The sequence below is a fragment of the Coturnix japonica genome, chromosome 17, assembly GCF_001577835.2.
Source record: "Coturnix japonica isolate 7356 chromosome 17, Coturnix japonica 2.1, whole genome shotgun sequence".
NCBI classification, from domain to species: domain Eukaryota; kingdom Metazoa; phylum Chordata; class Aves; order Galliformes; family Phasianidae; genus Coturnix; species Coturnix japonica.
Window position 1 is genome coordinate 2,046,165 of NC_029532.1, and position 18,363 is coordinate 2,064,527.

The 18,363-nt window shown below is 44.4% G+C and overlaps 1 protein-coding gene across 2 annotated transcripts in view; it reads left to right on the forward strand.

The window, feature by feature from the left end:
* The window catches only part of PAPPA (pappalysin 1), a 161,981-nt gene that overhangs the window by 54,628 nt on the left and 88,990 nt on the right, over nucleotides 1–18,363 (forward strand). For both annotated transcript variants that reach the window (XM_015878745.2, XM_015878746.2), the window contains exons 5-7: nucleotides 2,702–2,894; nucleotides 8,496–8,617; nucleotides 12,575–13,082. In XM_015878745.2, the coding sequence (XP_015734231.1) occupies nucleotides 2,702–2,894; nucleotides 8,496–8,617; nucleotides 12,575–13,082 (823 nt within the window). The remainder of the gene's footprint in view (nucleotides 1–2,701; nucleotides 2,895–8,495; nucleotides 8,618–12,574; nucleotides 13,083–18,363) is intronic.

The window sequence follows — 18,363 nt, forward strand, 5'->3', positions numbered from 1 at the left end:
AACATAAATGCTTTCGTGCCCTTTGTGGCAATCGCTAAAAGTGGTGCTTCGTTTCCTCTTTATTTTTCTGTTCATTTAGAGGGTGTTTTTAGGGTCAACATACAAGCAGTGAGTGAGGTCCTAAATGTGTTATGCACTTCTATACATGTGGTAGGGCAGAATGTCTTTACGTCTCATGCAGTCTTCTCTCTGTTCCACACAAATAAGTCAGCAGCACTTTGGATTTACAATATCCCTCCACCAAATCTGCTTGTGGGGATGTGTAGAGGGGTGATACATGCATGTTTCAAAACCCCAAGGTCTCATCTTCCAAAGAGAACTTGCCCTGCCAGCCGTGTCAAGAGATGAGACATAGCACAGCGATATCTATCTGCTGTTGGGAGCTACGTGTGTGCTGGTGTTCTGAGCAGAACCCTTTTTTTTTTTCCCTTGAAAAATGAAGTGAAGCGACATGATAGGTATCTCTAGAACTCATGCATGAATTTGTTTGCTTTTCTGTTGTTGCCAGTGGAATAAAAACCATATCAGGATATTAAATCACTGTGGAAATACCTTTGAAACATGTTGGTTGAGGTCATGCAGCTCTAAACATCTCCTTGCCTTTTGCTGCCTGCATACAACTGTAGCACGTAGTGTCTGTCCATCTATCATCCATCTGTCCTGTCACTCCCAACTTTGTAGCAAAGCAGCAAACAAAACAGCCCCAAAATACCAAGTTACAAAATCTAGAACATCAAGAAGTGTGAGCAGTGCTTTTATTATTTGAAATACCTAACTGGCTGTGGTGTTCCTAGGTAAAAATATAGGTTAATCTTTTAGACCACTCTCCACAAAGTCAGCGGGAATTCCGCCTCTGAATTCTGTTGGAATAATCATCCCAGCAAAGTGCATTGAATTTCTCTAATTATAATTTCATTTGAGGCTCTTCAGCCCTTCTTGAAATTGAGTGATCAAGTGAAACATCTCTGCCCTCGCCTTCTCCCTCCCCCAGGACACAGCCTGTGCTGCTGTTTAAACAGATTGAAAATGCAGGTCATCTTTCTCCCTTGCCATTGTCTCACTGCTTTGTCCTATATATATTTTATTGTTCCTTTATGATGGCTATTAAGGGCCTTTTGTCTCCTTCTGGGCTTCCGTGAAGAGTATTTATGGCTTTTACAGCATGCTCAGGGATAGACCATCGGCAGTTATTGAGGGTATGTAGAGATGTCATATTAAAGCAGCTTTTTGCATAACCATGGGGATTTGCAGAGACTCTCAGGCTGGTGGTGTCTGTCAGCCTGCTATGCCTGTTTGGTCAGGGGAGGGTCACTGCTCGGTGGGGTCAGGAGGGAGAGATGAGGTGTTCGGATCAGATCAGCAGCATCAGGGCTGTACTTGGGACTGCAGTCTGAGCAGGATCCCAACCAGAGCCAATTCCTTTTCCTTGTGGTTCAGGGGAGATGCGGTAAGGTTTTAAATTAGCCACCAAGATTCACACTTTTCTTCAGAACAGATTTGTATTTTGTGAGTTTCTCAGGGCACGGACTCGAAGACATGAGAGCATCTCATAACACTGTTACAATATCAAACTGCCAACTTGTGTGCATGCAGGCGATGCTCCAAACAGCCTTCAGTGACCTGCATCTTCCCCGAGAAGTGTATTACATGATCTGTGCAAAACTGTCATTGTTTGCATTGTGGCAGCATGCAGAGGTCCCATCTGGGCCTGAGATTTACTGGGCTGGGAGCTCTGCAGTCATACATGAAGAAACACTCAGGGCTTTCAAGAGCTGTTCACATGATGGGAAGAGTCCCAGGCCAGCACCAAGGCCTTCAGCACAGCTTTTCTGGGTGGCTTTGCATAATGCAGTTACTCTTTCTGTGATGTGCCCAATGGAGGATTGGTCATTTTCTGCTTCTCCAGGGCACTGCAGTTGTAAAACCGTACATTATTCAGATGGTACCAGGCGTGTTCTTGTTGCCAAATCGTGTTTGTGAAATACAGATGAAATAAGGCACGAGAAATGGGTATTTATGGGAAACGATCCAGCAAATTATTTCTCTGTGTTGAATGAAAAGGAAACTTGAAATATCAAAAATGTTTCTGAGAAGTTCAGGGAGAGATGAGAAGCAGAGTGATGGGGGAAGGTTTTAGTGCAAATAAAGCTGTTCTGCTGCACCAGAAATATCCACTCTTTATCAGCAGAAACTACTTTTTAAGACTGATCTCAATTTGCTCATATAAGAACTTGCAAAAAGTTATTTAACTATTGTTTTAAGTTCTGATTTCTTTCAATTAAGAAAACTGTCACGGTCCATCACACACAGTTTATATGGCTGCCGGTCAGTGCTTTATCCTCACACTCGCTACCCTCTGCCCTTCTGTATCCTCTCTGAGATGTTCTCATAAGCACAAAGTTCTTCCAAATCCTTGCTTTCACCTCCAGCCTTGTGTCCTGCCTTGGGATGGCCTCTGGGTGCTTCACACATATCCCAGTTCAGAGGGGTGGAACCTGCGTTTATTTACTTGTATCCCTGTTTAACTTGTTTCCTTCCACCCACCTCCACAAGTGGTGTCTGCATTAATTTCTCCACAGGCCATTAACTTCTGAGGGCTGCGAGACCCCATCCTGTCCCATCCAGGAGCTGTTATTCATCAGGTTGTAATTCTCCCATTGTCATTCCCATGCAGCTGATGCAGTTTCTACTTCTGTTTCAGACGATGACTGCACCGACTCCTTCACTCCCAACCAAGTGGCCAGGATGCACTGCTACTTGGACCTGGTCTATCAGAGCTGGCAGCCAGCAAAGAAACCGGCTCCTGTCGCCATTGCCCCCCAGATTGTGGCTCGGACCCCCACCTCTGTCACCCTCGAGTGGTTTCCACCCATCGATGGGCACTTCTTTGAAAGGTGACCACGCGCTGCTCAGTTCTCTTGTGCTCAGTTGGGTGGGCAGGGGATTGGTAAGCAGCCACGACATGAGCTGCACTCAGCCTGGGCTGAGGCTCCTTCCTAAATTGGTTCGTATTGAGGGGATTATTGATCTGTTTTCCGCTCTTCCCTCCTCAGCCTGTAGCACTCTGTTGAGAGCCATTGATTTGCCATATAAAGGGCAAATCTTTTTCCGTGTGCCACGGGAGGAATTTTCAATCAGCAGTTCTGACTTTGTGATTCCTGCTTATTGCTGTTCACAAATACCTGTTGGCTTCAGCTCTGCCCACACATTCCCCCTCCTATTTCAAGTTTCCTTTGCAAGGTCATGGGGAATCTTGTTCTTCCCCCCATGGCAGTGAAGGGCTCATGGGCAGTGGTGGTCTTCAAGGGGAAGAGGTGGCAGCACCCAGCACAGAGCTTGGATGGGCTGCAGGGGAACTACCTGGATAACTGACCTCACATTGTCATTAGCTCACCTCTGTGCTTGCATTTCCTCTCCCCTTCGTGCTTTAATACCTTGCAGAAAACAAACTTTGAGTGTCCTTCAGGACTGGAGCAGCACGTATTGCAGGAGGCCAAATTTACAGGCATATTAGCACCCGAAGAGCTGCCTCAGCACTGCTTTGTTTACTGAGAGCACCTTGAAAGCCACCGTCTTCAGCATGGAAGGAACTCCTTCCAGCACTATAAGGACAGTGTGGCCGTTTCAGTGTCCAGCTTGCACTTAATTTGAGCACTCAGAGATTTTCCCTTTTTATTGCAGGTTAATATGGGGAAGAGGGGGAATCAAATTATATTAGGAGTTGATGAAGAAAGACAGGACTCGTGCTGTTTTAATTTCAGTTTTGCAACTGAATCCATTTATTCCCTATGTGTGAAAAGGACTTATGTGAAGTTTTGAGAATTAATTTGGAATTTTTGGGCCCGTAATCATTTTTAGGTAAATTAAGTTCCTCCAATTTAATTTAGATTTCAGAAGATACTGTCTGTGTGTTAAATAAATACCATCTGCCTCTTAGAACACACTGGTACAGAGTTAATTGTTATGTAACCAAATATGCCTTTATTACATATTTCTTATAACTCGATCAATATGTTCTTAATAACCCCCAGTTAGTTGCTTCTTAAATGACATACAGTGGATCACTTGCTAAATCTAACATTTCATAACAGAGTTATGTTAAATAATGATTTTCAAGGGAAAAAAAAAAACAACACCCTTTGGGTTTTTAAATGTGTGTGCCCCATTTTACTGAGGAGATTTAAAGAGGCAGTTGCAAATTCAAACACGAGGCCAATTCCATGCTGAAATGAGATTCCCACTTCTAATGGATATGGAGATGTTGCTGTGACTGCTCTAAAACTTCACTGACATAGATTAGTGAGCCTAGATAGATCAATAGGTCGTGTATAGGTATAACAGATCAGTGAGCATACCTGTGCCAGCCCATACTTCTGATGTATTAACCAAAATGAGTCTGATAGTGTTATGGTGAGAAACTTTGGAAGCTTTCAGTGCCCATGTGTCCAGCACTGCTTGTTTAGGGATGCTTGCCTGTGTCAGCTCCTGAAATGAGGTCACTGTGCAAGACGTGTAGGAGGTAAAATTGGCCAAGTATAATCTTATCTGTGTGTGGGAATACTGTAAATCTCTGCAGATATTTTTACACAAAGTGCACACCATGGCCCACATTTTACTTGCCTTACTTGAATGAATAAACTCATTCACTTCAATGGCACTATTCATGTAAAAAACAGAAGACTGATACTCAACTGCTGAGTGCCTTGGGCCTGGTTTCTAATGCATGAAGGCCCCTTCCGAGCTGTTTTGACAGTGTAAAAGGGCCTTAAAAGGATGAATGGCTCTGGCTACATTAGCAAGCATTGTGGCTCAATATAATTAGATCTCTAGTGCAAAACATTTGTTAATGAAGACCCACCATCAGCACTGCAGGGGTGTTGGGGCACTTGCTGCAGCCTGGTGCATGGCTGGGTATGGCATGTTGGTAGTTCTGGGGCACATCAGTGTGGTCCTGAGGCACAGTTTCCTTTCTGTCTTCAGGCTCTTCCCTGCTCAGATGCAACTGTGTCACAGGTGCTGCAGCTTTTGGTGCTTTCCTCTTAAGGCCTCAGTTCTAGAATTGCACTGTTAGTGTTGTGGAATAGGAGTTCAGAGTGCAACGCTGACTTGTTGTGGATGTGGGTTTGGCCACCCAAGTCATAGAATCACAGAATCCTTAAGTTGGAAAAGATCACTGAGACCATTTGGTCCATCCATCCAACCACGTCCTCGCACCTTCACAAGTGTAGGTGCACAAGCTGAGCAACAAGCAAAGCCTTTCTGGCAGACCCTCCTCGCCTCAGTACTGTAAGCCATTGATGGGTCTGTGTTGCTCCATACAGCTATTTACCTGCACAGAAATTTGCCCCATGTGTTTGGCTCTGAACTCTAGTAGCTGGTTGAGCTTCTGACTATCCCTAATTACCAAATATATAAGAACCCAGTATTTCTTCTTGAAGCTGCTATACATGGGGTTGCAATACTTGCCCTTCTCCATGCTACCTCCAAAGAAGAATAAAATGCTTGAGAATGTTGCGTGTGTAAATAATGTGAAATAATAAAATAATAACAGAGCCAACAAAACAAGGGAAAACAAGCGAGAAGAAGGAAACTCTGTTCATTTCCTGACTGCATCTATGAGATGCCTTCATCTGCTGTCGCTAAGCATCCATTCATGTGCCTCCTGTTTGATATGCAGAGGCGGGATGTAAACAGTTATTGTCACAGAGCTCTGCAGCTAATTCTGCTTGGACAGAAAACTTTAAACACCTCTGCTCCTCCAAGTTTTCATTGAGGTGACTGTATTAATTTCCATGCATCAGATGCTATCTCATTCTTAGCAAGAGAATATCTTGGCCAGTATGGTTCCTGGGTCTAGATGGCTGGGCTCGATAACTGCTTGCTTGAATCTTGCTGGAAAGTTTCAGTGCCATCAGTGATACAAATTCCAATCAGGTAGCACACCAAGCAGGTATAATCTAGTACAATTTAGACTGAAAACAGGCATTTGTTACCAAAAGGAACGACAGATCTTTACTGGTTTTGGGTTGCCTCTAAACTGTTGCCAGCCCTGATGAGAACTGGTTTCCACTAGTATTCTTTATGTTTTGAATCCACTTTGTTGGAATATGATGCTGTAGGAGTGAATCTTTCCTGTGCTCTGAACCTCATGAGTTGGAATTTCCCCAGTACTTGGCTTATTAGAAAACAGCAAAGTCTACATTGTTCATTACCCTTCGCTTTCAGGAGTCATGTGCCCGGTGTATGAGGTGTCAGATATGCTATCATTCCTATTTAATGGTGTTTTGAACCATTTTCTGCTCATTTGGTCTTGATGTCATTGGCTGTGTAAGGTGTAAAGGTCTGCCTTAGATTTTCACAAGCCTTTACATGCAGCTCCGTAATTAGTTTTGACATCCATGGATGTTTGCAGGATTTGTGCTCAAGAAGCTGCAGACGAAAATCTTTAACCCAGGAGTCATCGCTGTGTAACTCCTTTCAGCCACTGGTGTTACATCAGGGCTGAGTTTGGCTCCTGAACTGGAAAAGTAAAAAGAGAAAGTTTGCTCATAGCCTTTCCCACATGATGCTCCTTGTGATTCCTCCTACCTCCAAGTCCTTGCTGGTAAAAGGAAATGTTTGTCCATAAGCCTACGGTTTTTTTCCACCATGGCAGCCTGTAATGAAATTGTATAGCTGCTAATTTGAGTAGAAAGCGGTCCTAATTGTGGAAAGTTGGCTTTCAATTCCCCGTCCTCATCCAGGACTGAACAGTAATGCAGGAGTTTCTTTGTAGAGAAACTGAAAGATTATTATTGCAGGGATTTCTCTCCTTTCTGTTGGTGGATGTGTCTAAAACAACAACAGAAATCCCGCACAATAGTAATTACATATTTTTATTTCTCAATCTCATTTTTTTCCAGGGTCTTAATTTTATATATATATTTTTAGCATACATTATATGGGCAAGCTGAATTAAGCACTCAAACCACTGCTAAGCAGCCTATTGAGAGATGAAATTAGCAGGTAGTCTCATAACAATAATACAAGTGGGTGAAGTGAGACAGAGAGTGGAGACGTGACTCACGGTGTGCCCAAATGTATTCGGTATGTCTGGTACAGAACGTGCAGGGAAGGGGAGAGCACCTTTGCTTCCTATTTCTCTGCTCTTCCCCATTGCCACACTTCAAGTGTTTCCAGCAGGTGCATCCCTCCCCACATTTGCTGACTCTTTGCAGGGTGGCAGTGGGCCATACTGAAATGGATACGAGTTTTGCCACTGATTTCATTCCAAGTCCCCCCTGTTGACAATCCCTGCTTCTGCTTAATTAAGCCAACAGAAAGCCGACATTCACACAGATCACTGTCAACAAACAGGAGATGCTAAGCCAGAGAGCAGCTGAGCGAGAGTTGTCCCTGGTGCCAAATGGAAACAGGGACAGCCTAGGAGGGCTGGGAGAGCAGCTCCCCTGTCCCAGGGTTCTCTTCTGCCCATGGGCCACAATGTGCTTTGCAAAGTGTGCTGAAATAAATCTCACTATGGGAGAGAGTTGAAATTTGCATCACTGGTGGTAATAATTGATGGCTTAACTGCACTCAGGGTGTTTAGAGAGTGCACTGCATTGTGCACAGCGTTGCTTGCCTGATGTTTCTGTCCTTTCCTAAGTGCATTCCTTCACTTAAGATCAAGAATTCCTACTTTCATGTGTGGTGGTATCATTCCTTAAAGCAGAACAGTGAATTGTGAATAATGAACAAGTTTGGGGTATCAATAACCACACATTCTGAGTCTCAGTGCCCCATCGTGCCATCCCATGGCATGGAACCAGGAGGGTTTCAGATCAGAAAGAGCCATCTGCTGGTGCCGAGGCTGCCAGGTACTGAATCCAGTTTCCCCTGTGGAAAGGATTAAGGGCATATTCCTTGCTGTATAATCACAGCCCAACCCGTTTCCAGACTTCTAGTGATCTGGGCAGTGATCCACCTCCAAAAGCAGGTCCTCACACATGTAACTGAGCCGTGCTTCTCTGAGCGGCTCTCTGATGTTTGTAGATCTGGGGCTTAACTCTAATCAGTGGTCCAGTTGGGCCCAAAGCCTTTAAAGTCCTGAAGATGCTGTGAGTTCATGCAATAAACTCATGATGGGAGTAGAAACAGGTCTGATATCTCCTGAGTCCCGTTTCTCTGCTCCTGCCTCTAAATAACACACATTTTCTTTTGTCTGGATTTCATCCAGATATAGAGGGCAGAAAAGAAACCCCAACAACCTTACAGCTGAGGGTAGTTTCTAGGTTGCTATCATTTTGTATGGGACGGTGGCTCTCACTGATGCCATCTTCACAGCCATGAGCCCAAACCTGCCAAGCCAAGGCCAGAAAGCACTCTTGTCTGTGCTGTAAGAAAAGAGGATTAAGTGGAACTGAATTCCAAATCTTACTGTTTTTAATATAGTTGAATAAGCAGCTCATTCAGCTGTTACTAAGGTGGTGTGTTTTCCTGTTTTCCTGGCCTCCTAGAGAAGTGGGATCAGCATGTGATCTGTGCGTGGAGGGAAGAGTCCTGGTGCAGCATGCCTTCAGCGCCTCGTCTCCAATGCCCTGCGATCCCTCGGGGCACTGGAGCCCACGGGAAGCAGAAGGTAAGCATGGGGCTGGGGCAGAATCGTGGCCAGAGCAAAAGGAGACCACAGAGCAGGTGAGGACCTCTGGGGAAGGGTGGCTGGTTGTACCTGAGAGTAGCAAGAACAAAATGAGAGGCGGATGGATGCACTGCGTTCCTGAAGTATTACCCCCTGTGTTTTGGTCCCTGTGCCCTGACCCTGCCCATGAGTTTAATGAATTTCAGGAGCTGAACTTGAACTTCAGAAAGCAGCAGAGTGCCAAGAAACACTGACCATTCACATCTGCCAGATGAATTCCTCAGGGGAGTAGTTTAGTCCTTCTGCTCTGACTCCAAAAATGAAGAATTGCATGTTATTTCTTTGGGCTTGATTTCTGCTGCCTTCACTTACATTGAATTACTAACAGGCTGCACCAGCAGTCACGGTGGAAGAAGCAGAGAAGCATAGAATCTTTAAGTTTGGAAAGATCACAAAGATCACCAGGTCCAACCATCAACCCATCCCTGCCATACCTACTAAACCCCATCCCTCACTGCTGCATCTGTCCTTTTCCTGAACACCTTAGGGATGGTGACTCTACCACCTCTCTGGGCAGCCTGTTCCAATGCCTCACCACTATTTCTGAGAAGAAATCTTTACTAATATCCAACCTGATTTTTCCTAACGTCCATATCTCCTACTGTGTACATAGTTGGATGTAGGAGAGTATCTACGTGATTATACCAGGCAGAGGTCAGTAATCACAGTTTACAGTTTGAGAAGAGCAGAATGTTATTTCAGTCTGCCCATCAATAACTTTTCCTTCAGGTACAGCACACTCTGAGCCCAAACGTTCATGAATCTCATTGAACTCAAAGGTTCACACCTGGAATTTACTAACTCTTTATACAGATGTCTTCTTATGTTAAGAGCTTCTCTGTCCTCCATCTAGAATACATGGGATTTAATCTGCAAGGAAGATTATCTGTTAATTAATATGGGAATACATATGTAAACAAAGTGTTGCTTGCCCTGCATGCACAGATCCCAGGTGGGAGCTCACTGGGGGCTGCAGTTCACTCCAACCCATTGAAAATCCAGGGCCAAGGCTGCTGAGCCCAACACAGTGTGCACCTGTCCCTCGCATGGAGGTTGCAGAGGAGCCCCATCCTGGGAAGCATTTCTCCAGCCACAGGTGTGACCTGATTGTCAAGTAAACAGGATTAGCAAAATCTGGATGGCTTGCAGTTGTAACGCAGGGTGGAAGACTGAATTTCCACTCCGCCAACTCTTAGAAGACTTTGAAACCTGGTTTTGTTTGGAACAAAATCTGAAACGTTTGAATTTCACCATGAAGGAAAATTAAAAACAAAAAGTGTTTGAGGCTGGCCAGGATGTTTTATTTAGCTTATGTAATTCCTCTTTCATGAACTTCAGTTCAATTATGACATTTGAAAGCGTCTCCTCTTAGTATATAATGTAGGGCAAAAGCAACTTTCAATATCAAAGTGAAAAGTGTTTGAAAGTGCAAAAGCTGAATGAATTCTTCCAGAAATGTCAAAACACGGCGTTCTATTACTGTTAGAACTTACTTCCCATCTTCTCTTCCAGAGTAAAATTTTAGCCAAATAAATCCAATTTTGTGTTTTGATTCTGAAAGGTCTGTATTCCATTGAGATGCTCCGTTCCATCAAAATTTCTCCAACAAGCTCTGATTTGAAAACTTCTGGATCTCGCACGTCTTGCCAGCGGCATCATTCCTAGAGAAACGAAGCTTCTCTAAGATTTATTACTCAGCTGCATTTTGCATTTAATTTCCTCTTTGTACAGTGTGTTCCTGCATATTCTTAACTATGAAGGGTGAAGTCAGATCCTTATCTGTCTCATTCAATTGCTGTTTTGCCATTGCTCTGGAAAGAAAATTTGGGAATCCTATCTTTTTACTACATTAACAAGTTGTCTTTGCTTTAGGGTAGAAAATACACTGAGTGTATGGTATTTGTTGCTCTCTAATTTTCCAATGTCCCTGACATTCAGGATTTCTGCCTGCTTGCACTTGGTCTGAGTTACAGATAGCACAGTTGGGTCATTGTCTGTCACTGACACACCAGGCTGTGCTTATAGCCCATATTTTGAGTGAAGCCTCCCATGCCAGACTATGGTCAAGCTCCCATTCTTGCCAGGCAGAGCTGTTCTCACTCAGTAGGCAGCAATGATCTGCTTTCAGCTCCCTGCAGTGCTCATTGAGTTCAGTTCAGCTGAACACTCCCTTGTCTACCAAAGTGCGTGGGTTTATTCTCTACTTAACAGAGTTTTTGAACTGGCGGAGGTGAATTTGCAGGAACCCAAGGGGAGCAACATCAAGATACATGCAAGGCTGTGAGCCATTCATCCACTCCATTTTCCTATTGGCAAGATGATAGCATTAATACAACTCTTTCCAAAGCATGGGATATACTGGGGTAAAAACTTGCCTTCTTAGGGCTGCAGTAAGAGGCTCGCTGTGAATGTTGGAACACCATTTGTTGGCCCAGCCAAGCACACGTGGATGGCAGCAAGCATTGCATGATGGTGTGGGTTGAGTGGGGCTCTCTCTGCTCACAGGGATTACACTCTGAGTCCTTGTGAGCTTGGCAGAGGGAGCAACTGAGGGTGTTCACTGCAATTCTGGCTTCCTGCACAGTGCACAGATGCTTTTGGTCTGCCAGGTGCTGGCTTAGTGGCAGTGCTTTGTGGCATGTGATGAACAGGGGAGAGCTGTGGGGTAGAACATCGTGTTGGTTTTCTGAGAGGCCTGCTGAGATACGGGGGAATTGTTCTGTGTCTGGGTTCATTTGGTATGAACGGGAGAACTCCCTGGGCTGCGAATCCTTGGCAGAAAAGGCACGTTTCTATCAGTCCATTGGATCACAGACAATAAGAATAACCTTCACACGTTGCCCTTTTCTCTTTAAATTAGCAGTGATGTCCTGTTTGTTTGTGTTTGCCCAGTGCTTTATCTCACTTTCTCCCTCGGCTGCCAACAGCTGTGCTCTCCCTCTCTCATTTTCCTCTGCCATCTGCATTTCTCTCTTCTTGTTACCTCTCTTTGTCTTTTCTTTTTCCTTTCTTCTTTCCTACACTTTGTTTTCTCTCTGTTCTACTCGCTCCCTTTTTGTGTGATTATTTGGGAAGGAAGAGGGAACTTATAGCACTCGCTGGATTCTGTTACCAACTGTTCCACCCATATGACCTCTCTGGATCTTGCAGTCCATGATTCTGTGCCAAATTGTAATGTTACCATAGTATTTGGGATCCCAGCAAGTGCTGTGGCTTTCATTAGTTCTTGGTAATACCTCCCATGTAGCCGAACATAGCCAACGGTGAGACACGTAAAAGCACAAGTGCCTGTTGTTTCATTATGACAAGTGCAGAGAGCCAACTCAAACCTGTGCTCCGTGTGCTTCCAAAAAAGGGATCTTACACAATGTACAAGATGAGCCTGTAAAGGGCATAGGAGTGAGCTGAGTATTTTGCTGCCCAACAGCACAATGTGGTGACTTCATGGAGCCAGCAGAAGCTCTTTCCTTTGTCTTTGCTGAAGACAAGAGGAAAAGGTAACATCTTAGAGTAACAGACGGGTGTAAGAGGAGCACAAGGGTGAAATGGAAGCAAAGTGAGTCTGTTTATCAGATAAACTACCAAGTGGAAAGGGTAGAAAATATTGTTTGGCACAGGCAAATGTAAAAGAAATGACAAGTGTGGGACCATGGTGTGTGCTGGGTGATGTCTGCTCCATCTCGGTGTTTAGGTGGATTTGTGTCTCACCCAGCTATGAGACATAGGCATTAAACTCCTCTCCATGCTGGCCATGCCTGTTCTGCCCAGTTAAGTAATGAGCTTCCTGGACAGATACGCTCTCCTGCCACCAGTTTCTCTTTCAGTACTGTTGTCAATGATGAGCCATATTCTCTGCTTTCTTTTATGCACTGTCTTAGTTTCATTCTTTCTTTCCAGGGCACCCTGACGTTGAGCAGCCTTGCAAATCCAGCGTTCGGACGTGGAGCCCCAACTCAGCTGTCAACCAACACACAGTGCCCCCAGCCTGCCCTGAGCCCCAGGGCTGCTACCTGCAGCTGGAGTTCCGCTACCCCCTGACTCCGGAGTCCCTCACAGTATGGGTGACATTTGTTTCCCCCGACTGGGACTCCAGTGGAGCAGTGAATGATGTCAAGTTGCTCACCGTCAGTGGGAAGAACATCTCTCTTGGGCCACAGAATGTTTTCTGTGACATCCCGCTGACCATCAAACTGGATGCAGGACAGGTGGGCGAGGAGGTGTATGGCATCCAAATCTACACTCTGGATGAGCACTTGGAAATCGATGCTGCCATGCTGAGCTCCGTCCCGCACAGCACGCTGTGCACAGACTGCAAACCCATCCAATACAAAGTGGTTCGGGACCCTCCTTTCCAGTCCGGATCTCCTGTTGTCATCTCAAACCTCAGCAGAAGATTCGTTGACATGTAAGTACTGCTTTGCAGGGGTGCAAAAGATTATAGCCTCTTCAACTTGCTGATGTCAGGTATTGCCACTGAGCACTGGACTTCTAAACCAGGTAGACGTATCAGTTATCACCAAGAGAGGGTTATTCTCTTTGTTTCTTTCTGGAATTCAGGAGCATTAGAGTCAGGTGAAATTGCCTGCTGCTCACGGAGAAAGGTGAAATTCCATCTTCCTTTAAGCTGAAAGGATATTGCAAACCACTTGAGCTTTGATAAGTTGAATGTTTAAGATAACCTGAGGGAGGACCTCAGGAGTATCACGGTCACCGTTTCCTTAGACATTTTTTTCACAGTAGTATTTTGGTGAAGGAGGCAGCATTGCTTTCAGTGCCAGAGCATCGTAACTTCTAATTAACTGCTTGAGAGAGAACGCAGGAAGTAAAATTGGGTGTTCAGGTATGTAAATGTATTTCAGCTGCTTTCATTTTCTCCTTTCATGTGTCACTGACACAGGCTGTATTGCACAGTAAACACATCATACGTGCCACTTGGTTGTAGGGAGTGAATTTCATCTCAGCTGCAGTTATGCTCATCTGTTAAAGGAATGTATGATTGTTGAGGAAAGCTCAGCTTCAAAATATTTAATGATTTCGAGGAGATCCATGATCTACCCACAGGCATTCTCCAGAAGCAAGAAAAACATCTTTTGCATAACACGATTCCCTGGAAGTGATTCACTCATCTGTGGGAACAACATGAAGCTCTTTTGAAAATGAACACCAGATAAAAGGAAACCTGCTAAGAAAACTGCACTCTAATTTAGAAAAGATGATCTAATTAGTACAGCTAATATCAAGGAAGCATACATCATTATGGTCTTCTGAAGCATGTTTAAATATAATAAAAATGATTAATTAACAATTCAGTAATCATGAGCTACCATCCCTTTCATGGAGCAATTATACAGCTCAGAAGATGCAAATTGTCCCTATGGGTTTAAAAATTCAAGGTAGCTGACAATGGTGAATATAAAAGCAAACCCCTGAACCTCGTGCTGAAAGTTAAGCACGTGCGTAAGTGCTTTCTTGGGTTATAGCCTTGTTCCAACAACTGCTGGCACTTCACAGGAGATGAATATTGGCATATTGGAAACGTGGAAAACTGGTGAATTTTCCCATAGTTTCGCTGCGAAAGCATCTTTGCCTGAAACCTGGCCCACTCACACTGGAAAATGGGACTGGTTTGGTTTGAAGTATTTGCATACCTTAGCATAAGTTCCCACAGAAGCAGGTCCAGTTTTGAGTTCATAATAGAGCGTGAAAAAAAAAAGTCCAAAACATAACTCGTATTCTAACTGCTATTCCTGTATCTTTTGGTATAATTTTAGGGGTGACTTCTAGCCTATAGCCATCCGAAATGGGAAGGTGCTCTGACCGTTCAATTGGTAGCCAGGGATTAATAGCAGTTTTCCTGTATGGCACTGAATAAATCACACAGAGTAACGCTGCTGTACCTGTCTGCATGTCTCGGTTATGGAGTCGGCTGAAACAGGAGGAAAATAGAAGGTTGTATTTCTGCAGTCAGGAGACAGAAGCAGCTGGCAGAGGCTGGCAAAGCCAACCCAACCAAAGTCTTTCATCTGGCCAGCTCTGAGCAATGGGTCCTCCAAGGGTCTTCAGGGAAAATCCAGACAGAGAGCTGTGACTTGGCACTTGGAAAGCTAAAATGAAGCCTTTAGCTACTGGGTAAGGAGTCAAAGATGCAGATTTCTTAGCTCTTAGAGATGGGTTTTCTTAATGCAGTGCTCTGGCATGTGTTTGAAATCTTGAAAAGTGATTTTTTCATATCCTAACATGCATATGTGCATAGCAGTGTTTCATACCCTCTGGAGCTGAGGGGTCCTGCAGCTTCACAGCACAGAGCAGCCACGGCCCTTGAGCTCTGAGAGCAGGAAGATGCCTCAGAAAGTCAAGGATAGTGGTGTACTGTGTGTACATAGAGGGGTAAATGCAGTATCTCAGCCCTTCCTCATCTGTTTGTCTCCTTCTGTACAGCTGGAATTCAGCATATCTGTACAACCAGACACTGCAACCCCTTTATCTCTTGGTAAGCCCCAAGCCAGTCCCCCCCTCCTGTTTATGCTTTTGCATGTTTTCCGTATTAAATAAAACGACACCCCCACATGTTCTATGGAAGGTTATTTTGAAGGCAGTCGCCTGTCTTTACTCTTGCCTCCTCTGACCTTGATCTTCACTTTCTCTTTTTCTCCCAAAGAAAATATTTGCTTGCGCTGTTATCTGTGAGCAAGATCCTTTCCCCAGGTGTGGCGATGCTGAAAGAAGAATTAATTTCTCCTACCTTCTTCCCGTCAAAGAGAGGGAACTTCTCTTTAAGCCTTTAATGGATAGCCCTTGCCTAGTCAGCAGTGGGTGCTCCACAACGGAGAGGAAATAGCTACAGCAGTGGAAACCTTTTATTAAGAAATGCAAAATAATGCCAGACTTTCTGTTCTCAAGCTGAATTTTAATCTCAGCTCTTGGCTCAGTCATTTCTAAGGGACGGGACCTTATCCTTGGACCTCCCAGAAACAAAGCAAGATGCTCTTGCTTCCACCAAGTGCTATTGGCCAGAATTGCTGTAATCTGCAGTACAAAATGAGGCTCAGTGCCTAGGAAGAGAGCAGAAAGCTGAATAAATCAATGGGGGGAAGAAGGTCGGGCCAGGTGCAGTGTGGAACTGCTGAGTCGTCACGCCGCAGTCAGCAATAAGGGCAGAGCCACATCTGCAGATCTCAAAGTCTCAGCTCACGGTTTAATCCAGAGTTCAGGTTGTGCTCTTGCTGTTCCCTGGGAATATCCCACGAGATAGTGAGGATGGTGATGGAGGTAATTGTTTTGCTCTCACTTTGGCCTTGCTGTAGCGCTTTTACGCTCACATGGACGCTCTTGTCATCACTTGTGGCAACCACTGATGTTTGGAAGAGCTCAGTGAGAGGAGTGCCCCCAGTGGAAGCTCACGTGAGGATGTCAGAGGGCAACTGGACACCAGTGCTTGGTGGGTACCTTGAGAGGTGGTGAGGAGCAGCCCATGTTTCCCACCATGCTCCTGCTCCGATCTGAGCTCATCCCTCCAACGTGCCAAGCCAGGAGGTGCTGAGGTTAGTTCTGTAAAGTTGGAATAACTGGAAAAGTTTCTGAGAATTGGAATTTTTTCTGACTTTTCTGCCACGGACTTCATAGGAAACCTCAGAACGTGGTGGACTGTGCTGGAGCGGGTCATCTTTGTAACCTTCTTCTTTGTTAACCTGTAGGATTTTTCATGACAAAGGCACTGACTGAAATAGCCTTAGAAAGAATCCCAGCACAAAGCCCTGCTACGAGTTTTGATTTTGCAGAGTTGAACATCACTGAGCAGCAAGTATGCTTTCCTGTGATATCTCCATCTGAGTTATTCCCGTACTGACTTGTGCTTTAGTACCTAAGTGACACCTGGAGATACTGCATTCATACTTCAAAATAAAAGAAAAAGAGACCGAGAGAGAAACCTGCATTTTCTCATATAGAGAATATATTTTCCTTGTCACACGTAGCTTTTTTCCACCTACTTTCTATGGCTACGCCTTTTCTGTTCCTTGGAAATAGAGGGGACTGGTTGTCGTCTATTGTTTAAGCAAGTACAGTATTTTAAAACATTTTGTTAGAGTCAGGAGTTCCATTCAGTGCTAAGCTTGCAAGCTCAATTTTACTTGCAGTGTTTTAACTAAGCACCTAAGAGAGTAGGATCCAGATCTCAGTAGGGCTTCATGACGTGACTGCGAAGGATTGAGGAATTACATCATTGGGACTGCAGGTATTTGGAGAGGTTGCTGTGGTGCTGTTCATGGTTTCCTGGCACGTTGCAGGCTGTATCTGAAGGGGTTTGTTTCAAAATGTGTGTTATTGATGGCATTTGTGTTTGTTGGTATGCGGTCCGGAAGCCATGCACGTGATTTGTCAGAAACCCTTGATGATGTGGTGTTGAAGGAGATGGAAAACATTGCTTAGTCTGAATGCATATGAAATACGTTGTAAACTACTTCAAACATAGACAGCAGAGAGGCTGGAGAATCAGCAGAGCAGTGACTGTTGGAGGTGAGCAGGAGCTCCATTGGAAGGCTGCAGTTACTCATTGCAAGCCCAGCTCAACAGGGCTCTGAAAAAAATACAAATATCACAGTGATGATATGTAACATTAAGGCCCTGTTGAATGCAACACTAAAATTTCATGGCAACATCTGTCCCTGTTATGGCATTCCTTCCTTTGCATTCATCTTGAAGATCTATTTCTCTATTTTCTGAACCTCTACCAGCCAGAGGAATGTATGATCTAAAGCAGCTGAAATGAATTGCCAGATCCATCTGTCATGAAGATAATTAACAGCATATTTCCACCCAAACAAGATACAGATCGCTGGGTGGATTTTCTCCCAATACCAAAAGCTGAAGCCCACATTATCAACATCTTCTGCCCCCCCTCCTCCACAGTTGCCATGCCAAATCTCTCTTGATATGCCAGGAAATACTGGGGAGTATCTAAGATAGGACTGAAATGTTAAGAAAGCACTTTACTTGCCCAGATTTATCTACAAAAGCTGCTAGGTTGTCTATATGATATCGGCACGCTACACATCTGGATTCCCAACAGGCTGTAGAACTGTGTCTGGTGAATCCAGATGTCTTTGTGCAACAGCATGAATACTTACAGCAAGCCTAGAAATGCCTTGCCTTGATGTGTGCAAGGACCTCATGCACTTCTTCATGAATCTTCCCCACTGATGGTTTTATAGTTACCTTCCAATTGAATGAATGCAACCAATTACTTCTTGCCTTCTCATTTTGAAGAGCTCTGAGCTTATTTGGGATTTCTTGATGTTTTTGTACCAATATAAGCACCATTTTGAGACACCCAGACCTGTAAATTGGTGATTCCTGTATTCTAACTCTGTTCTTTTCTGCATTGGCTGGGTCTGTATACCAATTCAATTTGACAAACGTTTCATTCCTGCAAATAATTAATCTCAAAGTGGTAACTGAAGGACAAATGTACATTTCACTTCAGCATTTCTTTCAGTCCAGCCGTCTTCAGCTACCAGAAGTAGGTGCAAAGCAGTATCATCTCTTGTTGAGTCCATAAGTGTTTGATGCCTTCTATCACCTCTAGCAGTGCCTGAGACCTGTCCTTATCAAAATCACTAGTCTGCATATGGGTGATTTCTTCCCCCTAATTAGTCACTTACTCATACTTTCTAATCTCCCATATCCCA